This window comes from Callorhinus ursinus, unplaced genomic scaffold, assembly GCF_003265705.2.
Source record: "Callorhinus ursinus isolate GAN/ISIS: 27379988/994484 unplaced genomic scaffold, GSC_fseal_2.0 scaffold12, whole genome shotgun sequence".
In the NCBI taxonomy this organism is placed as follows: Eukaryota; Metazoa; Chordata; class Mammalia; order Carnivora; family Otariidae; genus Callorhinus; species Callorhinus ursinus.
The window spans coordinates 23,387,900-23,412,430 of NW_027397074.1; the positions used below are offsets into that span (position 1 = coordinate 23,387,900).

The 24,531-nt window shown below is 40.1% G+C and overlaps 1 protein-coding gene across 8 annotated transcripts in view; it reads right to left on the reverse strand.

Annotated features, from left to right (window-relative positions):
- SLC25A13 (solute carrier family 25 member 13) overlaps positions 1-24,531 on the reverse strand; it is a 185,108-nt gene that overhangs the window by 78,317 nt on the left and 82,260 nt on the right. For 5 of the 8 annotated variants that reach the window (XM_025872925.2, XM_025872924.2, XM_073898849.1 and 2 more), the window contains one exon: positions 10,724-10,863. The exons of the other annotated variants lie outside the window; for them this stretch is intronic. In XM_025872925.2, the coding sequence (XP_025728710.1) occupies positions 10,724-10,863 (140 nt within the window). The remainder of the gene's footprint in view (positions 1-10,723; positions 10,864-24,531) is intronic. 8 annotated transcript variants of the gene reach the window in all.

Consider the following 24,531-nt stretch of genomic DNA (forward strand, 5'->3'; position numbering starts at 1 on the left):
CATGAGAAAACAGTAAAATTTCTGAGACTTTTTCCTTAAGGAAAATGTCTTTTATGTGCTCCAAGGGCTAGGATTGTTCTCCCAACAAGAGCAGAGACCACAGAGAAGAGGAACCAAATCTAAAGGTCTTCTCCTGGCCTTGCTTACTTACAACCCCAAGAGACTGAGTAAGAGAAAGACAAATATGGAGGCCTTAGGGAGCCAACACATAAGATACTCTATAAATACTTAAGTTGAGGGGCGCCTGGGTGGCTCAGTCGTTAAGCATCTGCCTTAGGCTCAGGTCATGATCCCAGGTCCTGGGATCGAGCCCCACATTGGGCTCCCTGCTGGACAGGGAGTCTGCTTCTCCTTCTCCCTCTGCCTCTCTCCCTGCTTGTGCTCTCTCTCTCTCTCTCAAATAAATAAATCTTTAAAAAATAAATAAATACTTAAGCTGAGAATGAATGACTTTTGAAGTAGATATTCAGGCTCGCTATTGATGGCAGAGTGACTGAAAATCAAAGCTCTTCACTGGCACCTCCAAAGCTGTTTAAGGAAAACCTAATGCATATCCATAGAGCCTAGACCCTGATGGCTTCTAGATCTGAACCCAAGGGGATAAAAGTGGGACAGAGAGCTTGGAGATGCACGATGTAGGGCTTAAGTAAAATAGTGATCATTTCCAAAATGAGCAGAGGAGCAGAGAACAATGGGAGAAGCAAGAGTTACATTCAAATATTTAAAGGTTAAAGGACTACCCAGTACAAAAAAGAAGTTAGACTGGTCCTCTATATTTCTTTAAAAAAAAAAAAAATCAATGGAGAAAAAAACATAGGGATCAGGTTTTAGCACAACACCAAAGTCTTTAACCTATACAACTCTTCAGCAATGAATCAGGCTACACCGCAAAGTAGCAGGTTCCTAGTCACTGGCAGTATCTGTGCAACAACAGGCTAAGGAACATATGTCAAGGAACCTATTTATTTTAATACAGGGAGTTATGGAAGCAATTTGTTATGATGACAAAAATCTGAAGTTTGGAACAGGAATGAGCAGAGCTCAAGTATCAATCATGACACTCCTAGGAGGATTAGGGGAGTATATATCTTAGAGCCCGTGCAACATTGACCGTGGAGGGTTGTAAAAACGAGACGTCATGCATGACAGGCACTTAACTAAGTGGGAACTTTGATTTTTGTTGAGGTGAATGGTTTAAAATCCTCTAAAGACCCTTTCAGTGTTAAGTTCTTTGAGTCTTTAAAAAATCACCTCATAAGGAACAGTGGCTCTGCTGAGTCAATCTGAACCAGCCACAGAAACAGAGAGATGAAGACCAGATCGGGTAGAGAACACAGTAATGGCTGAACGCTTAAGCACTTAACTACAGGCCAGGGGCCGGGCCAAGAACTTAAAACATGGTACTTCATGAAAGCCTCACAATAATTCTGTGAAGTAATTATTATCTTCATCTTCCAGAGAGGTACCTGGAGCTCTGGGAGGTTAACTAACTCGTCCAAAGTCACACAGCCAGGAAGTGGCAGACTGGGATCTATTCTGAGTTTTGTCTGATTGTAAAACTGTGATTTTTAACCACTAGCTGATGCTGCCTTGGGTAAAATCGTTAAGGGGATTGTAACAGATAACTGGAAAAGAGATTTTAAGAAAAGTTTTGGTGATGACTTAATACATAAAAATGGAGCAAGAGAGATCTCAAAGAATTCTCCTCTTGGATGATGAGAGAGATAGAAGCATCTACCATGAAGGAGAACACCTAAGGGGAAAGAGACGAGACAGACGCCGATGAGAAACGTGGAGCAAGATGGGCTTAAGTTATAAAACAGAAGCTGAGCTATAAAAAAAAGAAAGCTAGAGGTACAGACAGAAATGTAAATGTGGGAAAGATAGCAGGATTTCAGGGACGGAGAAAACCAAAAGCTACCATTTAACTGTGACTAAGTGTATGTTACGCTGCAGCGACTATTGTGTTTTTCCTGTTTCATCTCTATGAATCCTCCCAACGGCCTTATGAGGTGGGCCTTACCATCACCTCCATTTAGTAGTTGGGAAAATGAAGTAAAGAGCAGCTCAGGGTCACATGATGCTGAGGATGGACCTGGACATGCACCTGAGCGGTCCGGCTCTGGAGTCGCAATCTTAACCTACATGGACTGTCTGTTCCTTTTTGGGGGACGCCTAACAAAAAAAAACAGAAGAAAAAAATAACACTTGCAGAAATAGAGGAGATTGACCCACACACAGTACATCGAAAGAGCAGCCGGGTGACCAAAGAATGTAACTGATACCTAAAAAAGTGAGTATGGAAATACAACAGAGGGCCTGGGACCTGGTGCGAAACCCAGAGAGCTGGGAAGATGGCACAGCCCTGCCAAAGGAGCTCAGCTCTAACCACAGCCAGGCGACGGGGGAGCTTGCTAAGTGCTGCTGACAGGGACGGCAAAGACTAAGGACAAAGGGCTGTCCTCCACCCGAGGCCACAAGGTCGCAGAGCAAGGAGCAGCAGGGCTATCTCGAAGGCAGTTCTGCTCAAGCACATGAAAGAAGGCCCAATTTCTCTTTCTTATTTGCCAGCGAACGGTTTTCTGTTCCCGCTATTCTGCTGCATGATGATTAATGGAATAGGCTTTTACTGCAGCCGTTTCCAACTACTTCAGCACACCCATTCAGATTGCTGGAGGGAAAGCAAAAAATCAAACTCTTCAAAATTGCTAGCTGTACAGAAATAAACATATAGAGGGGGGTTACACCACTTCAGGTCTAACATTCATGCTTCTAATAGTTCCAGGCCTGTCATTTCCTTAATAATGTCCAATTTTCAAGTGGGTATATTCTGAATGCAAAAATTCTCTCCACCTCTTATTCAGACATGCAAGTTTGTGCTTCAGTCTGAGTACAATTTATCAGAACAAAAACAAAACAAAACAAAATAGACCAACAGACCCTCAAAACAAGCAGCAGATCCAGATGATTTATATTATAAAGCCAAGAACACCAAAAAAGACCCCTGGCTAGTTTGCATGTTTTGTGTTTTGTACAGTTATGAAATTAAAAAAAAATAACTAAAACTTTAATAACTAAAACTTTATAAAAATATCTAGTTAAAATAAAGATCCACATATTACTAAACAGAGTTAAAAACAGAACTTAGCAAAGGAATCGGGAGAGAGATAAGTAGTTCCCATTCGTAACATTTTTCTGTGTCCCCCATATTCCACCCATGCAGTCAGACTTTCAGAGTTCAGGGTGAAATTTCATCCCCAATTCACTGGGTGGGGCCTTTAATTGAAAAAGTCCTTAGAAGAGCGTTGCATGTGGCCCTGCATGCACGGCAACACCTCAGCAGAAACCAAGTACAGAGCTCTTCCATCTCGATTTCCTTACTCTTCTGATTTAACATTAAACTTCACAGTGGGTAGCAGCTGGGGAGATGTTGTACGGAGTGCTCATTCTTACCAGGATGTTACTGTAAAAGCCTGCACATCAGGCTGCTTGGCAAAACAGCAAGCAGACAAACACCATGGACACAACAGCATGATGAATTCTCATTTCCTCTGCCCAGAGTAGAAAGTGCAACGTGAACGCAATGTGTGCTGCATCTAATTCTTCAAGTGACCGGGATAGGACCACATCTGCGGTCACCCATCACCAAACCAGCAATGGCTTCCAGCTGAACACAAAATACAATCTAATCTCCTAGAAGAGCTGAGGGCAAACAACATTAGCTACTTTGCCTCGTTTCATTTTGGAATATCAAGTTGGGGCTGTATTTATGAAACACTACCGAAGCTATACTCAGACTCCATCTGGTCCAACTTAAAGATCAACATAAAAAGCACTCACATGTTAAAATGCAAATATAATCATGGTCTCTGGCTACTCAAGATCCATGGTCTAGGTATTTTGACTAATACAGATGGCAAGGTGAGGGACAAAAGGGAGGTACAAATGGCTTAGGTTATTCGATCCTAAACAAGGACCTTGTTATTGTCTACTAACCTGTTTAAACAATCATGGCTTCAGTGAGTTCTACGACAAGTGATGGTTTCTTGTTCATACCTGAAGTGTTCTATCAATTCCAAAGCTTGAGAATTTGATGTTGCTATGGCTGAAGGCTACGTTTCCTTCTGTTTGGTGGTGGTGGTGGGGGGTACAATTTCTTTTTTGTGTTGAAAGCTTTGCCTTCTACCAGGATGGCATGACAAACACAGCACCATGAGTGATGGTGACTCTAAGGGCTAGACCACAGTTGACTAGGATCAGCCAATCTCTGGCCGGTAGAGTGACAGGTGACAACCACCAGCGCCTGGGAACAGGAGCTTCCAGAGCTCTACTCTCTAGGGCTCAGAAACTAAATAACCAAAATGTCCATTTTACACTGAAAAGACTAGCCCAGATCTGTACACCATGCTGACGCATACGCCAAAATAATGGGTCAATTTCACTTCACAAAAATAACCTAAATTGTTCAGTTGCATTATTAGCATGAATATGTTCTAGCATCCAACAGGACTGTCATGGAACTCGAGATCCTTGCCAATGTGTGTGTCCAGTCTAGGACATGAGACAGCTCTGATTCCCAGGTGCTACTCCCAGCTCTATCAACAATGACTCAGCTCTATCAACTATGACTCATCCTCTTCTGACAAAAGGGGGACCTGAATAAAGTTATAGTAAAACATCCACACCTTTGTCTTCAGGGCTCTCTGTTGGGTTAGGTAACTTCATTCTTAAATTCTATTTGAGGAGAAGACATTTAGAGAGGATTTTTAGCCCCATTCCCTCCCAAGTCAGCAATCCTATTTCTTGGGATACTAAAGCAACCCAAACTTCAAACTCTGGCCTCTTCATGAATTCAGAGCATTGCTCATTTCTTGATGATTTCTTTTCAAGCAAGAGGAGGAAGACCCTTGGAAACAGAAGAAATTTCCTGGCTCTGTAAAATGGGGAACAGAATTCCTTGGAAATGCCCAAGTCTGTGGGCCCGTAAATGGGGCTCCTACAGTACCAACTGACCAAGGAACTGAGGAGAAGAGGTGGAAATAGCCCAGCAGCACACAAGTGAAGAGCGATTACAAGCAAAGCGATGCTCTGCAGTCCCTCGGGAAAACCGCCTCCTCTGTGCGCCCCATTTCAGTAACCCATCACCACCCTTCCACTTGCCCGAGCCTGAAACTCACCTAAAAAAAGGTGTGAACTGGGAGTTTTACCTTATCCTTAACTGTCTCCATCCTATTAAATCACGAAGCCTGGTCAGGCCTATCCCTTCACCTTCTCTTGAATCCACCTGCTTTGGCTCATCACCATTACCATCCAACCCGGGCCACTGTTGTTTCTCTCCGGAATTAGAAAGTGACCAACTGGTCTCCCCTGACCTCATTGAAATCCCACTCCATTGGATTTTCCACACAACAGCCAGGACGATCTTTCTGGAACACAAATCTGATCATGTTTGCCTGTCTAAGCTTCTCATCAACACTGGGATGAAAACCTGAAAACCCGATTCTGTGCTTTTAAACAGTCGGGGTTTTTGTAGTCTAGACCAGTGTTTCTCATGGCCCTTGGACCATCTGGAACATCACCAGGATTCTTGTCTGAACGGTAGTTTCTTAGGCCCTATCTAGACCTACTGAAACAGACCCTTGAGGGGCAGAGAGGCCAGGGTTCTGTCTTTTAAAATAATCACTTCAGAAAAATTTTACCCAAAATCTGAAAAACATTGCTAGAGACTTAAGAAAATTAAAATCAGCTTCAGTTCCACCTATCTCACCTTGAACAAGTCCAGAAAACTAAGCCTCTGTGTGCTCATCTTTCATAAGGAAACAAGGGCAAATGCTTAACATCTGAGATGATCACAAGGACAAATATGAGTAAAAGCACTTTCTGAGCTGGAAAATGCTATGTGAGAGGTAACTGAAAAAAGATTTCTAGTTAACACATATATTGCATTTGGTAGCCATCCTAGACTTTTCTATTCTGAATCTGGAGCAACTAGAATCTCCTATGTGTAGATTATTTTAAAATCATTAATGATTACATGTGAAATATATACCTATGATTATAAAAGATCATCAAAAAGTACCTGAAAATGACAGGGGTGCCTGGTTAGCTCAGTCAGGTGAGCACTGGACTCTTGGTTTTGGCTCAGGTCATGATCTCAGGGTCATGAGATCGAGCCCTGTGTGGGGCTCTGCACTCAGTGCAGAGTCTGCTGGAGATTCTCTCTCTCCCTCTGTCCCTCCCACTTGTGCTCTCTCTCTCCCTCTCTAAAATAAAGAAATAAATCTAAAAAAAAAAAGTAACTGAAAATGACAGAAACACGCACCCCTACTAAGAGCCTTTTTTGTTATATTTGGCAATTAATGGATGGGGGTCAGGAATGCTCAATGTCTAGCAAGGCATGACTGTACACCATTCAGAAGCACAGCCCCTTCCAGGAATAGAAACTAGTTTTTCATAGCCTTGGCCCTGGAGACAATGTAATAAAATGGCAACAGCATAATATTTTTTAATCCCTCACATGTCTGTGATCTTATGGAAGAAGCTACTAAGCTCTAATAGTTTCTGGGTACTCCTTTGGGGTACTCCTTTGGGAACCCAATGAAAGCCATGAGCATTTTCCCCAGAAAATTACCCATAAATGCAAACTTTTACCTAGAGTCCGTTTATTCTTTTGCATACAATAGGGGATAATGATAATTACCTCTCACAGTATTGGGATGCTATTATCAGAAACATAATATTTAAAAGCACTTCATAAATTATAAAGATTGTTACTATTACTACTTCTATTTTCAAGAGTGAATCTTAGTACCAACAGAATAATTTAGCAGAAAAGTTTAAGGGGCCTCACTCTGTGCTCACATTTGCTTACGATGTCTACCCAATAACCAACTAAAAATGATCTTCCAAAGAAGATATACAAATGACCACTAAGCACATGAAAAGATGCTTGGCATCATTAGACATTGGGAAAATGCAAATCAAACTCACAAATGAGATACTGCTAAGAGGCCTAAAGCAAAAGGCTCAGTTTCTCATCTGTAAAATGGGTAGTTAACTAGATGTACTTATGCTGGTATCTGCTCCTTTAAGTTCACCCTTTCGATGGCTGCCCTGACCACACTTTGAATGTTGGTTTCAGCTTTACAGCTGCCATAAGGGCCTATGCTACAAACTCCTGAGGGTTTTTGCTACAAGAGAGCAGCCTTGTAGGGTGTACACACTTGCTTGCAGCTGTTCCTTCTGAGCTATCGGATGGATAAACACAGCAACAACCGCTAGACCTGTGCATTATAAGTATCTAAAAAGTTGTTATCTCTGTACCTCTTGGCCCTTTGCACAAGGCCTCTGGACAAACCCTGCATGTTCTGCAAACATTTGCTCAACTGGGTGGTTTGTCTCAAGCGAGTTATAATCACAGCACAAGAAATAACTCTGCACACCGTAGAGAGTTTAAGTTGATGCCATTTATGAACAGGAGTTCCATCAGGTATAGAAGATTTCTCCAAATCGTTTTCTAAAAAATTCAGTATATTAAAACCCATTTTCAACTAGCAACCATAAAACTGGAATCAAGAATAGATTTATGTGGAAATATTCACAATATTTTAAAATACACCTATATACCCCCATATCAAACCACTCCCATTCACACATACACACTACTCATGTAGTTGGGAGAGGATGAGAGACCTAGAGACAAAACACAGGAGCAGTAAATTCAACAGTATCAATGATGGGGTAAGGGTAACAGGACTGCGGTCCCACTTGCTTCTGAAATTCTTCTCTATCAACTAGGAACAAGACTCTGGGAAGGAGGCTTTGTATCCTGCTTCTTGCTTCAACACTATCATTTACATGGAAAGTGTAAGTCAGGCACGCTTAGCTCACAGAATATCAAATTGATTCACCACTTTATGAAGTTAAAACCAAAGCACAGAAAACAACACACCAGCAGAGCATTCAAGCAGTGCTCATGACTGGCACCAGCCCAGCGAGTGGGCAGCTTGGCCAGACAGTGAACATGTCTTCACAGCCACGTGGTGGCTTATAACAAACTCACACGTGCTTAGATACAGTAAAACACTCATTACGGGAAGAAAACAGAAATCTGACCTTGCAGAGAATGGCTCTGCTAACTGGTCACAAGCAGGTGTACGTACACCAGCACAGGTAACTCACAAATGTGACACTTGAGTTGGCTGGAAGCAACCCGAACTCCCTTCTAGGACCGTCTGTGGGACAGAGCAGTGTTTTCTCTACATACCACTAAGGCTCCCTGAAAACACAAACACTTCTCAGCTGTCCCTTTGGCCACTCCTCTTCCTTGTCAGGTACCACGTAGCAGCATGCCCAGGGGCAGGCCTTTCATGGCTCAAGCAGTCAAGCATCTGCTTTCACAACCTTGGCACCAGCCGGGTGCCTACTTCTGAGCCTGCCCGAGAGCAGAAAGGCGGGTGTGTGCTCGACAAAGCAAGAGCCCAAAATATAGGAGATTAAATTTTCTTCTATCTTTAAGAAGTTCCTGCCTACAGAAAAGAGCCCAAAGGAAGCCAACCAAGCATTCGGAGTAGGGGTCTGAAGCTAAACCTGCCTTCAGAAAAGAGTTCAAAGGAAGCCAACAAAACATCTGAATGGGGGGTGGGGGGAGGAACCCAATGGTACACAACTAAACTGGCATTTCACTGACATTCACAGAAAGTCTATCATGATACATCTATTAATTCCAGACCTGGAGTGGAATACAAAGGCAAGGCCCTCCCTGAGATAACTATCCACCATAACCATTTTAATCTAGTATACATTCAGCACTTGCATTCTGCCTACAAAGTCAAAATCATCCCATGCAGGACACTGTGGGATGTTTTTCCATTTACCATTATAAAAAGGAGTCAAATGTAAGTAACTGCCCTACAAGTTACAGCTGGAAACAATCAGTAATCCCTGAGTCATTTAATCTTTGACTCTGGTTTCTCCATATCTTGAAGAAGGCCTAGAAGCCGCTGTGAGTGGCTTACAGCTGACTCAATTCAGCCTAATTGATACCTGCTTAAAAGGGAAACGTGATCATCCCTACTACTGCTAACATCCCATTAAAGCTAAAAGTTAATTAGGCTGTGTTCCATAAAGTCAATTTGAGGCATTTGTCTCAATAGCATTATTGTAATTATTCCTCATCAAAATGAATACCACCTCCTACTGCGCACCAATGTCTTGTGTAAACAACAGCAAAAATCCAACAACTCACATTCCATTCTCCACCTGAGTTATTTAAGTCGGTCTGTGTTTACATAGAAAGGAAAAGGGGGATTCATAGACATTAACATTTAAAAAAAAATACAAAGGTATGTTTAAAACATCTTGCTTTAAGTTCCCAAAGGCCGGGAAAATAATAGCAAACTAAATAAATAGCATGACAAATTTTATGTATCATAACAAAACCACTAAAAGTCAAAAAGAGAAGTACCTATTAAAGTCAACCTACTACATATGTTGGTGCCTGAGAGTGGATCCCACAAAATGCTGACTGAATGAGCACATGACACGGCCTACACGGGTGCGTGTGTGCATGCGTGCATACATTCTTGAGCCCTGAACATCCACCCTGACACTGCACCTTGCCACCATGCCTCAGAAGGCTCTGGCAAAGTTTTGGGCACATGAAATAAACAGGGGCATCAGGATACCCCCTGAAGACATTTCTAGTGACAAAGGAAAGAAGGTGATTTCCCTGGCAAATTTTCCCTCAAGACCCAGAATTTAAACACAGCAAAACAATGGCCTTAACTGAGTCTTTTTAAATTACATTTAATAAAATATAAATAAAATTAAATGTTAGAGAAACAAAACAAATGCATCAAAGTCCAAAAGAAAGAATCATACAGCCTACATACCACACAGATATTGACCTTTAGTGACTAAATGTTAATACTGGAATTAAAACATTCTAAAAATTACACTTCAGGAGGAAAACTGAAGTGCAATCATGTTTTGTTACTACCTGTCCACTGGCATCATCAGTGGTCTAATGATGGGACCATAATGGGATGCCGGTGGTGACGAGAGAAAGGCAGGAGGGACAAGGCCAAGGAAGGTGCACCCCAGAAATGTAAACCACCCTGTTTCACCCTGGGTATGGACAGCAGGTACTCTCTGAACAGTGATTCTCAAACTTGGCTGCACATCATAAGCACCTGGGAAGCTTTCACTATCCCAATGCCCAGGTTCTCGCTGCCCCCCTCCCCAGTCAAATCTAATCTCTAGAGGTGGGGGACCCAAATACCAGTTGTTTTTAAAGCTCCCCAAGTGATTTCAATCTGCAGTCAAGTTGCAGACCCAGTGCCTTTGTCTGTAAAAGGCCTCAAGTGAAGTAATTCTACAGTGAGATGCTGATGATGACATGTCTGTCCATTTCTCAAAGGAAAACAAAATATTGGTGAATAGTAGTGGAACTAGTCATAAGCCAAGAATTCAAGTTCCAATCCTGCCCCCCTCCCCAACTTATGTGATTTTTCAGCAAATCACTTGATTCCCTGGGGCCTCAATGCATATTTCTTTTCTACAGGAAGGGATTCTACACAGTCTGTAGGAACCCATTTAATCACATCTTGTTTACATACTAATAAAGAAATACTTTCAAATAGGATGGTTTGTCCAGGTGAGCAATTTTGAGGTAAATCAGGATCCTGGTTTTACTTATTTACTCTTTAAGAGCTGGACCCACCAGTAAAAACTGAGTGAATTCTGCATATGTGAGGTGTCTTTTTCTTTCTTTTCCAAAATGTAGTTGCACAAATTCTGAATCCCAGTTAAATGGAATATGTTGATGAATTGTGGTCTGTCCAAAAACTTGTTTAACATCCTCTGAAAAGAGAAAAGAAAGATAAAAACAAATCAGATTTATCCTTATATAATAAGTTATTAAAAGGATATTGCTACTTTCTCCTTATAAAAAATAATTCAACTTTAAAACCACACAGGTTATAAAACCATGGCAAAAGTAAAAGTTGGAATCTTCATGCAATCAGTCAAGAAACCAAAATTAATAGTCCCACCAATAAAGAGAAGAAAAAAATCAAGAAGTCACACACAGATACACACATGCATGCACGCCTAGAAGGCAGTAGGAAACCAAACCAAAATAATAATCTAAATCTAATAGCATCATCTCACATGTTTTGCTTCAACAAGTATTGTTTTCTAAACACAGGGGACATATGTACATATAGAAACACACATAGCACTACACAAGTCTTAAATATACTCCTTTTTCTTTTTTTTTTTTAAGATTTTATTTATTCATCTGAGAGAGAGAGAATGAGAGATAGAGAGCATGAGAGGGGGGAGGGTCAGAGGGAGAAGCAGACTCCCCGCTGCGCAGGGAGCCCGATGTGGGATTCGATCCCGGGACTCCAGGATCATGACCTGAGCCGAAGGCAGTCGCTTAACCAATTGAGCCACCCAGGCGCCCCTACTCCTTTTTCAAGTTATTAAAAAGTTCTCGACTCTTTAATAATATTGGTTCTCCCAATCCATGAGCATGGAATATTTTTCCATTTGTTGGTGTCATCTTCAAATGACATAAGCAGGCACAAATACCATGTGACTTCACACCTATGTGGAATTCAAGAAACAAATGATGGTGACAGATGGTGACTACATTTATCATGGTGAGCACTGTGTGTGTGGGTGTGTGTGGGTGTGTGTGTGTGTGTGTGTGTGTGTGTGTGTGTGTGTGTATAGAATTGTTAAATCATTATGTTGTACTCCTGAAACTAATATTACACTGTATGCTAAATACACTTCAATTTTTTAAAGTTACTGAGGATTTAGAAATCAGATATATCTTGAAGCACATCTTCAACAGCACTAAGACTCTAATTGAGCTTTAAAAAGTTCCACTAGTCCTGAGAGAAAGGCATTTAAAGACAAAGGTGATGGGGAAGTAGAGATCACAGCCCAGTTCTTCAACTTGACACAGCACTTGGTCCACAGAATCCCATTTTAGATGGCACCAAATGTACCAGTAATGATCCTTCACCTCTTTGGAGCCTCTACCACAAATCGGTAAGAAAACTGACAAAGAAAACAACAATAGGAAAACCTGACTTTTCTAAAGCTTCACATTTCTATTTACAAGTCTCCCCGCTCCCAACAAAAATGTATGTTTGGAGGGCAGAGGGACACAAATTACTATATTAATGAAATTCTGCCTGTCCTTCACTTCCTTAAATATATCTACCAAACCTGTTCATTTTCATGAGCAAACTGTGCCTGATACCTTGGAGGAATCCCACCCCCGCCTTGCACCCGTTAAAAAAGAAAAAAGAAGTTAGTCCTTTAGTTCTCCAAAAGGAGCCAAAAACTTTGGCACAGGTTTCCACTGTTTCCCCCAAATTTCCTACTCCTACCCCATTTCACCCACAAGTTTTTATTCCATGTTTTTAACATTTCCAGAAAGTTTTTAAGTTTGGCCATGAAGAAACAGCAGTGCTGCCATCAGCAGAAGGATGGGTGTTTATCTGCACAGAGAAGGCAGTAAAAATCACAACTATGCTGGGCATAAATTTTATAAAAGGTGGTAGAAAATCTCAGGCTGGCCCTGAAGAGGACAATAACAAAAATGTTTTAAAGTACAACTCTCAATTTCCTTGAATTTATTCTGTCTATTAGGAAGAGAGAGAGAGAGAGAGAGAGAGAGAGAGAGAGAGAGGACATAAGGAAAAAGGAAGTGAAACAAGAATTGGGATTTAAAAAAAAAAAAAAAATGGAAAGATTCCCAGACAGTGAGGGTGATGGTTGTCCTTGATGAAATAAGCAGGAAAAACAAGTTTCTTTACAGCTCTAAAACATCTAAGAAGAAATTCCTGAACCAAAATTCCAATGGCTTGGCTTCAAACGCTACTACTAATCGGAACTAACCTTTCTGAGGCATTAGCCATGTGCCAAGTATGGTTCTAATGGCTCTATGCCTAAGTCCTCAGTGGTAAAACAGGTAGTGCCCTAGAAAATCCGTAACTCCTTTCCATTCTAAATTTCCATACCTCTGCATGAAGCAGGCCCCACAGAGGTTCAGAGAAGGCTCCCACAATCTTCTAATCTAGACCAATAAAGTATCTAGTGGGAAATGATGTTCAAATGACAAAGATGTGACCAAAGGAAAAAACACAATTTTTACACTGTAAGAAGTTCATACCATAATAAAATGTAAACAAAAATGGTGTCCTAGTCATTTTTCTGCCAAGCATGCCGATGGAGTAAAGTTTTACGTAATAATCATGCAGAGTTTTCAAAAATGACGTCCTTCCTTTTCCTGACCTCTCTCCTTCAGTGTCCCATAGAAAGTAATAGACAGTAGTAACCAAATACTGGTATATAAAGCTATGACACTTATTTTCATTTTAATATTTATATGGTCTAAAATTGGAAATATACATAAATTTAAGTCACTCAAGAATTAGTAAATCAATTTAAAATGTGCCTCACCGTAACCTAATTAGTTTTCCTATAATTAAAGTAACATTTACTGCCTAATAGAGGCCCTGACTTGAATTCAAAACTGTGAACTCTGAACTCTAAAGTCTAGCACTGTCTGCAACTATACCATAGATCTTTTCTCTCTTATGAAGCCTGCTTGAAATACTGAAACCCAGTCACTCTCTCGGGGCGCCTGGGTGGCTCAGTTGTTAAGCGTCTGCCTTCGGCTCAAGTCATGATCCCAGGGTCCTGGGATTGAGCCCCGCATCGGGCTCCCTGCTCCGCGGGAAGCCTGCTTCTCCCTCTCCCACTCCCCCTGCTTGTGTTCCCTCTCTGGCTGTGTCTCTGTCAAATAAATAAATAAAATCTTTAAAAAAAAAAAAAGGGTAGAGCTGTATGTGATCCCGAAGACATAACTCTACAAACTGTCAATCCTATAGAAATAACCAGCTTTCAAGATATATTTATATAATATGTATATATATGCAGATATGTGCTGCAAGCGCACATATTTATTGTGTATCTTTTCTTTCCACGTAGACGATTAGCACCTTGAGAGCAAAGGCCCTTTTCTTCACATCCGATTGTCCCACCGTGGCTGGTTCGGTCGGCTCAGAGCAACTACCCACTAAAAGAATGTAAACGAGTCAGAAAAGGGTGAGAGTAGAGCAGCAGGTTAAAGACAATGGCATTAGCCCTCTGAGGCACTACAGCTTCCATTCACTGAGAAGTTATTTCAACAATCATTTCCTAAGATTTCAGGGAAGTGCTTAAGAATCATCAGTCTTGCTTATTAAAGCCTTCAGTTCCACTCCTAGACTGACTCACTGTCTATCGGGGGTTGAGGATCTGCATTTTAACCAGCATAGCTACTGTTTCTGATACAAGGGTCTAGGACCTCATTGTTAAAAACACTGCCCCAAAAAGTTATGGAAAAGTTAGATTAACTCCTTACTAATTTTTTTTAAGATTTTATTTATTTGACAAAGACAGACAGCAAGAGAGGGAACACAAGCAGGGGGAGTGGGAGAGGGAGAAGCAGGCCTCCCGCTGAGCAGGGAGCCCGATGTGGGGCTCGATCCCAGGACCCTGGGATCATTACCTGAGCCGAAGGCAGACGCTTAACGACTGAGCCACCCAGGTGCCCCCAACTCCTTACTAATTTTTAACTTCCCAATGAAACAGACAAACATATAACAGGACGGAGGTAGGAAAGAGTCTCCAGTCCAGCGAATGTAACGCAGTAATGTGTAAACACAGGCCACTTCTAGACACAAGAGGACACACAGGGCCGCCACATGGGCAAAAAAAGTGGATGACCTCCTCTTCACTTCCCATGCGGCTGATGCTCCCTGGAGCTGGACGGGTTACACGTGACATGACCCTGAGAATTGTGGTCCCATTACTAGTTCTCAGGGGCTCTGACAAAACTGGCTAGGGTAAGAATGCCAGGGCTTAGCTAGCTAGCTAACAACTCGGAAGTAGCACGGCCTGTGTGCACTGTACTCGCCGAGTGGGAAGCAGAATGGTGGTAGAAGGCATGCTGCTGTATCGGAGTCTAATCCACAAGAAACAACTAAAGAGCAGATCCTGACAGGGTACCACAGTAAGTGTTCACCTGCAGGAGTTCCTCATGGCAAGGAAACAGAAGCTTCAGGAGGGAGGCACTTACAGAAGAGAAGAAGGCTCCTTGGAGAAGACAAAACATGATCTGGGTCCTAAAGGCTCCCAAGGATTTATCCAGATAAACCCATGAGGGAGTTTTTCAGTGGAGAGCAACAGCATGAAGAAGGGTTCATTTCCTAGGAAGTGAATTAAGGGCCCAATCACCGTGCTTTGGACCAAAGCCACCCCGGGTCACTGAGACATGACAGATCCTGCTGCAGGCAGTTACAGATGCTGGCCTCACTTGCCCGAGCAAAAAAAAATATTATTTTTAAACCCCAAGGACTTGATGCCACATTTATGGTGAAGAAAAGCTTGCTGTGGAAGAAGAGCCGTTCATGGGACACTGCAGAGAAAGAAACCCAGAGGCACTTTTTTTTTTTTTTAAACCATTTGGTACAATTTCTACAAAATTCATTTTATACTCCCCTAATTTACCTAACGAAGGTTTATGTACTCAAATATCGTAAGACTGCCAAGCCATTCTAACTGGACAGACCAAATGACTGAGACAGAGGGGAGCAGGAATCTTACCAAAAAGGAATACTACCAATATTTCTACTCATTTTCATCACTAATCAACTCTTTTAAAGAATTAAAATATCAAATTTTGCCACTCTGCAAAACTCACCCATTTTGTCCAAAAGTACTGAATAGGTTCCCAAGTCAATGAATACTTCATCCTGCTCCGTAAGTCATTTTGGGGCATTTATTTTCTGAAATGCTTGGTCTCTATACTTTCCTGTTGCTTCCTGAACAGAAACATCTATGAGCCAAGAGTCACAGTGGTTCCTAGAATTCCCCCCCCCTTCACTTTGGAAGATAGTGTAACATCACCTCAGGTTAATATTCTTTTCTCCTTTTAGGAGGCACAAAGAGCTTTCTCATTTAACATTTGATTGTTTTGAGATTTGACTGCCTTGTAAGGCAATGAAAGGTAAGAGTACTCTTCCTATTTTATAGCTAGAAAATCAGAAACTAAAAACCAAAGCAATTTCCAATTTCTGCTCTGTACTCTGGCTCCCACGGGAAATTCCATGAGCTTTACTATATTACTATAAAAGACTCCAGGAGTCAACCTGAAGGCCATCCTATCACTAAACCTTTACCATTCCCTGGCCTTTTGAAACCCAACTTGTATTCCTGGGTCGGAAAGAGGAAACCCCAAATGTTCTAGGCTTTTTGGTTACTTATTCAGTGAGCTATATATGTAACTATAATTCATAACTCACCAGCTGATAGCTTTCAAATAAGCATCACATGCCAGATTTATCACTAACTTAAAAAGAATAAGAAGAAGGTCTCTCCTAGTCTAAAACACAAGGCCTTAAAATCTTAACCCCAGGTTGAGGTCAGATAGGCAAAGAAGCAAAACTGAATTAGCACTACAATAGGAAGGAGGCACCAGATTATATGTTTTGGGTATTAAAAGTCATACTTTTCTTAGCTCAGCCACTACTCCTGAAAGTAAAAACAAATTAGAATGCTTATCTCTTAAAGCATAATCACTGTTATTTCAGTCTGTGACAAACAAACTATGTTTGGAAGGCCTACAGTTCCCATATTATCACCAAATAATGATGATATTATTTAAAGCAAGACTTCCCCAAATAAGCTCAAGGATCCTTTGAGTTTATCTGTGGGACTTTGCTTTCCCCATAAATGTTTCCAGCCTAAATGTCTACCGTACCTTTTTAAAGATTATAAAAAGACAATTATTGGCAATTGTTTGTAGCAATTGTTTCTTCCCAAAACATAATCTCAAAAAGTCAAAGTAATTTCTCCTAAGCTAATAAATTTCCCAGGCTACAGAGTATGGTTATAGCAGAAAAATTGTAAATTTTAAAAGCTGGGTCACAGACATAATAATGTTGTCTATAGAAAGTCCTAGGGAATCCACTAAAAAACTATTAGAACTAATAAGTGAATCCAGCAAGGCTAAAGGATACAAGAACAATATACAAAAATCAATTGCATTCCTAGACACCAAAAGTAATCAACCCAAAAATGAAATTAAGAAAACAACTCCATTTACAATAGCCTCAAAAAGAATAAAATACTTAAGGGTAAATTTAACAAAAGACATGCAAAACCTATACTCCAAAAACTACAAAACACTGTTGACAGAAATTAACGACTTAAATAAATGGAAAGATATTCCATGTTCATAGACTGGAAGACTTAATATTGTTAAGATGGCACTATTACCCCAAAGTGATCTACAGATTCAGTAGATCCCCATCAAAAGTCTAGCCGGCTTCTTTGCAGAAAACGGACAAGTTGACCCTAAAATTCAAATGGAAATTTAAGGGACCTAGTATGGCCAAAACAATCTTGAAAAAGAACAAAGTTGTATTTTAAATTTACCAGAAAGCTACGTAATCAAGACTGTGTGATACCGGCATACAGACAGACATAGAGACAAATGGAAAAGAATTAAGAGTCAAGAAATAAACATACTTTTGGTCACTTGCTTTTCAATAAGAATGACAAGATAATTCAATATGCAAAGATTAGTCTTTTCAACAAATTGTTCTGGGACATGAAAAAAAAAGACGTTAGAACCCTACCCTCACACCATATACAAAAACTCACTCAAAATAAAGCAAAGACCTAAGTATAAGAGCTAAAACTGTGATGCTCTTACTGGAAAACACGGGCATAAATTTCTGTAACTCTAGATTAAGAATGATTTTTTTAGATTATGACACATGGAACACATGAAAATAATACAGAAATTGGATTTCATCAAAATTTAAAACTTTTGTTTTTCAAAGGTTATTATCCATCAACACAGTGAAAAGACAGACTACAAAATGGTAGAAAAATTCTGCAAATCATGTATCTGATAAAGAACTCTGGAATATATAAAGAACTCTTGTAACTCAATAATAAAAGGACAAATTACCCAATTTTAAAAATGGCAAAAGGATTTGAGTAGATATTTCTCCAAAAAAGACATATAAATGGCCAACAAACACATACAAGGTGCTCAACATCATTAGCCATCAAGAAAATGCAAACCAAAGCGACAAGGAGATAACCACTTCATCACCACTAATAGTAAGTACTGGTGAGGATATGAATAAATCAAAACCCTCACACACTGCTGGTGGGGATGTAAAACCATGTAGTCACTTTGGAAAATCATTTGGTAATTCTTCAAGAAGTTAAACATAGTTCCCAAATGCCCCAACAATTCCACCCCTAAGTATATACCCAAGAGAAATGAAAACATATGTTCACACAAAAACTTGTACACAAATGTTCCTGGTAGCATTATTCATAATAGCCAAAAAGTGGGGAAAAGTCCAAATATCCATTAACTAAAGGATGGATAAACAAAATGTGGTATGTCCATAGCAGCATATTATTTATCAACAAAAAGGAAAAGAGTACTGTTAAATGCTAGATCATGGATAAACCCTGGGAACATACTAAGAAGCCTGTCTGTAAGGGCTACATATTGTATGATTCCATTTATGTGAAATGCCCAGAATGAGCAAACACACAGAGACAGAAAATAGACTACTGATTGCCTAGGACTGGAAGGACAAGGAGAAAACAGGAGGGGGGGTGAGGACTGCTAAGGTATGGGATGACAAACATGTCCTTGGGGTGATGAAAATGTTCTAAAATTGTGGCGATGGTTGCACAAATCTGTGAATATACTAAAAAACCACGGAATTATATACACTTTAAGTGGGTGAATTTTATCTCAATAAACCTGTTTTGTTCAAAAACCTACGACTGTCAGATCTGCCTCTTACTAATGAGTGACATTAAGCAAATTACTAACTCTAACTCAATTCTCTCTGTAAAATGGGAATAAAATATCTACCTTAGAGCGTTGTTCTGGAGCTAAGTATGCTTAGCACAATGTTCTAAACATAGCAGGTGACCATCAAAATGGTAAAACTCCAAAATCTGAAGTCTTAATTATAATGAAAACTGTTACCTGAGAATCAAATATTTACAAATGATACCAAAAAAATCAGGCACAGTGTGATTTGGAAATATCATAGTTTATACATTTCTCAAAAAGCAATAATTTTCCTCAAATACTTAAACTCCATCCTTCTCTTAGCTCATATATTAAAATTTTGAATGAAATGTGATCAAAAATTTAGTAATTTTCTATTATGTTTCTGAAAGTATGAAATTAAGAAAGATTAAGAACCTCCACTCTTTACTCTGAAGATCTTTCAGATACTAGAAATATTTAATTGGCAAATTACTTGCACATGCCATTAAGTGGTTAGAATGAATTTGTTTTTACAGATTCTATGGGCTCTTATTCCTTAACCTTCACCACACTATAATCTAAAATCATCAAGGTCTTCACTTATGCAAATTTTAACTTTCTATGTTTTTGTTTCCATACAGAATAACTAAATTAATGCACTTTAATTTCCAAAAGATTCACTTTTTGAAGCTGCAAATCAACGAAAACGAGTTTCCCATTCAAATAAAAAAGGTTCATCAAGCTACATTATTTTAAACACTAAACCATAATCTCTCTCTCATGGATCCTAAAAAGTTTCATTAATACAATAAACATGAAAAGGATGTTTCTGTTAAACCCCAAAGTAATCTCTCTCGGAGACAGAGAGTGCCGAACAACCCACACTGCATCTCTGACCGGCTTCGGCTTCGCCAGGGTGCTCGCCTAACGTGTGCTAAATCCTCAAGGAAAGTTGAGGTTTCGCTTTAAGGGAAATAATATCCCACCCTGCTGATCCGGTTAACAACAGCTTATATGGCCATCGTCTCTTAAGCAGGGAGCAGAAGACAAATTGTTGAACTGGTTAAGTTAAATAACATAATGGAGTGAGTGGATGCAGACCTATCTCTTCAGCCACATGCTCCAATATCAAGGCTGCCATTTCAAACCCTTTTGACAAGTGCCTTTTTATATTAATCACAGTTAAGGGTCTGAAGAGGAAAGAAGTATTCTGGCTACAATTCACACTCGCTCAAGAAAGTTCTAGGGGGAAAATGGGTGCCATTAAAAGAGAGTAAGTACAGAGTACGTACTTCACACATGCAGCCCTTCTCATTAAAATTGAGTTCTCTGTAAGCCCCCGTAAACTTTTTATTATTATTATTCTGAACGTGTAGGTATAGTGGTGATAAGTATCTTTCAGAAAATAAGCATATACGCACTCTGTGCACACATGCGCAGGCAAGCTGGGCTGATTATGAGACTGAAGTCATATATGTGTGGTGCTGGCATAGGTAAAAGTGAGAGTTAATTTGGACCTCTTCCAATTCTGTACTTAGAAAGGGATGGGACTACTCTGAGGAGGCCATGGGCATCCTAGAAAAAGATCGTCCTTCTCATAGTGCAGAAACAAAGTTGTGGTTCCTGCAAAACCAGTCACTTTCCCCCCTCCCTGGGCTTCCTTCCACATCCATGAAAAAAAGCCATAAACTACACCAGCCATTGTTCAACTGCAGTGAAAACGACATTCCCCTGGAGAGTTTGTTTAAAACAAATTCCCAAGCCCCACACCCTAAGATTTTAATTCAGCAGACTTAAGACGGAGCCAGGGAGTCCACAGTGGTAATGAGCACCTCCATACTATGACCTCCAGACGAAAACCCATGGTCTGCCTTATTGGTAAGAATCCTTCCTATTCTAAAATCTGATGGATCTATAAATCCTCAAGATTACTACACTGCTTAACTCATCACAGTATAAACGTTGGTTCACAAAAATAAAAAATAAAAAAAAAAGGTTAAAGCCTGGCAGATACCTAGCCCTCAATATTAATCTTCTATCATATGCATTATCTAAATCAACAGTGAAAGGTCAACTGAGATATTTTCAGTCTACATGCTAGAGAAGTTGTTTTCAGCTGGATAGACTAAACCATTAGCAGTCTTTCATAATATCAAAAGTAGGTGCCTTAAAACGATGTTTGGAGGCATAGAGCAGACTGTGGTCACTCCCCAGGTACATAAGTTTGCTTTAATCATCTGTTGTATTAATTACTTTTAACTTTCCTCACCACTAGAGAAGAACACAACCAAAAACTCCGAAGTCTTTGAAATTTTTAAGGCAGTACACAGAATCCCTAATTCATTCTCTAAATGCAAGTATAATATCTATATTGTTTAAGAAATCAATTTCCTAAGCTAGTTTCCTTACAAGGATGTGATCAAAAATAATTTTCTTGCAAAAGCATTAACATACATTTAACCCTACTGAAATGCTTCAAGAGCAGATGTACTACAAATGTACACCCACAGTGATCCCATATTAGTATAAAACTGTTTTATTTCAATTAAAATGTCTAACTATCCACCCCCAACACATACCTAAACTGTAATTTTCTCTGAGAACTTCCAATATGTTCTTGATTTTGTTTCCTTTATCAACCTATCAGAGCAAAAACTGCCTTGCAACTGTTGGAAGAAATCAGTCATTAGCAGCAAGATTACAGCAAATTTTCCAATTTAGAAAAACTGTATTTTTATCTCTCCCTCATACTGAAAGAATAATGGTATAATTTTACTATTTTTAAATGAGCAGTACAGTTTAAAATAGTCAAATTTTCCCAGTGCTCCAAGTTTTAGGATTTACTGTTAGCTTTCTGTTCTCCACACCTTCTTCCCGATTTACAAGTCCTCTTTTCCCTTCACCTGACCCACCCGTGCGTGCACACACATCCGCAACAACAGGGGCAGACGCCCCCAGCCAGCCTCTCCACACTAGCAGGCTTCTAAAGAATGGTTAACCTTCAGGCAGTTGTTAACTAAGGAGTAGCTTCACAGGGTTATTGTGATTTACTCTCCAACTGACATTCTTCCACCTTCTCAACAGGCCTTTATCCTCCCCCTGCCCCCATTTTTAAAATGGAGTGATGAAGTAGCAAAAAGTACAATATTTTAGCCATTTGAGCATGGACGATTCTCAAATTATCCCACCGACTGGAAGTGCTCCCTGATACCACTATCTTTCAAAATTGAAGCCATTATGGTCAACCGTGCAAATCCGTATTTAGCTTTTCGTAAATAGTGGATTTTTGACCCAATGAACTGGAACAGCTTCTGAACAGTCTCTGGGATCTCAGGCAAGACACTAAGTACCCAGGCATGCCACAATTCTTATCAACGTGGAGGTTGTTTACTTTCAAGACACACACTGTTCTTATTTAATATTCTCATTCTCTACTGGAATGTGTATAAGAAAATGGACTTGAGTCCCAAAGTAATATAAACTAAATCTACTGCAGGGCAGTAAGTTTCTGTCACCAAAATAACACATTATTTTTGTCAAACACCAGAATCAGAACATCCCCCAAATAATGCTCTTTCCAACTCTTAACCAATTTTTCCCCTCGCTTATCTTCTAAATATTTCATTTTCCAAGTGTCTTTACAAAGATAACAATAAATGATCTTCCCAGCAAGTTCAAAAAATTATGGCTAAAGTTCTGTCCTCTTCTAATCTACTAGTACATTCCTCTAGCTTTCTATATGTATTATTAAATTTGGGTGCATACCTTCAAAACTTATATCCATAATTTTAACTCTCATCATTTTCTCCAACCCAAGTCAAAATGACTGAAGAAGACTGTTTCTGCATATTTTGTCACGTCATCTAACCTGCCTGTTTCCCAGAGCGTGTCAACTCCACTTCCATCACAGCAGATGTTCCTGGACAAAATCTAACCGCGAACCCAGAAAGGGCCCCTCCAAACACCACCATCCATGTCAGAGAATTAACTAGAGAAGGGCATTAGAGAGCGCTTCATTAGTTCTGTAGATTGTGTTTAGGTCTCACACAAAAGAAAGGTCCTGTTCAAGTAAGGTGGACAAAGTTAGATTTCTTTTTCTGCAGGACTTCTCAGAGCTTTAATCAACTAAAAATTTTAGGCTTTATGACTGTCTAGTAGGAGAATCCTTTTTCACACAACACTTACTAATAGAAACAGGAAACACCACTACTCGAAGGTACCCAAAACTCACGGTATCGTTCAATAGCAAAGATTAAAGGATATGAGGCCATTGCAGTTTCCAATAAAAGAGCAAGACTGGACTAGTTTTTTTTTTTGGACTCCAGGTCAACTGACAGAGCTGAAGCAGCAAGCCAATCAAAGCTTCCCAAGCGTGGCACAGGGTGTACACTATTTCACAACTGAAGTTTTTAACAGCTAGGGAAGTCTTAAATAAGATGTATGTCTACTCATTCAACTGTCCCTCTACAAAAAGCAGTTCTTATCTTTTGGTAGATCAATGACCTCTTTGAGATCTGCTAAGAGCAAATGCTCATTTAGACAAAACATTATTGACAACTGTGACCATTCATGGACTCCCTGACACTCACCCAGAACCCCAGAGTCAAGAAGTCCTATCTTTCGAGAATTCCTGTCTTTAAATTTCAATTAAAAACTGCAGACCCCCATGCACATCACTAACACACAGGCAATGAAACTGAGGGCTTATGTTCACATACTAAGAATGATAACTTTAAAATTGCGTTATAAAACAGTTCATGAAGTTTTGTTCACTGTAATGAAAAAGTTAAAGAGAAAAACATGTAATAGCATTATGCAAGTAAAAATTTTAAATTTCATCCTAAGGAAGTGCTACGGTATAGAATATACTTTGAGTTTTCAGGGGGTCCAACTGTGATGTTCACTAGACAAAATTAAGATTCAGGTCGTCCACTACTATTGAGCTAGGCTGTTTACTGTCGCCTACTGCAGATACAACAACCGAAGAACTAGCAAAGGGTAGGAATAGTTCATGTTAAATTAGCATCATTAAGAGACCGATCACTGGTGGGTGCATTAAATACGTAAGATTAATAGTTTCATTACTACCCCTCCCAAAACACACTCTTTCTTAAAATTCATAAGGAAAATGCTTTGCTTTCCCACCATCCTCAAATAAGAAACGTGGGAAAATCAAAGTGTTTGGGAAACCACCCTTCACAGTGTGTCTAACCACACCTTCACTTCCTCTACTCACATAACGAGAGTGGTCATCTGCCTGCTTCACAGAGGTACTGGAAAGCCCACACAATGATCACAGGCATGTCTGCCTCTGGCTGTGCCCCACTCCAATTAATGCAAGAAAATCCACCTTTTCCAAGCATCATTTGGATCCGGTCCCTGTCCTCTAAAGAGCCCATGGGACTCCCAATTGCCTCTCCTATTAACTAAAAACTCCGGCTCAGGAGCCTCCTCCATCACATGGCGCCCACATCTCTCCAGTTGCACATTTCAATAAAGGGCTTCCTTTAATACCCTCAACCTATACAAAGACCACTTCCCCATCCCCTACCACTCCATGACTCCCCCCTCTCCTTAGAATTCTGCTCACGTCAAAAGATAAAGCTTCCTTGGTGAGACCATGTCAAACGCTGATTTCAACTACC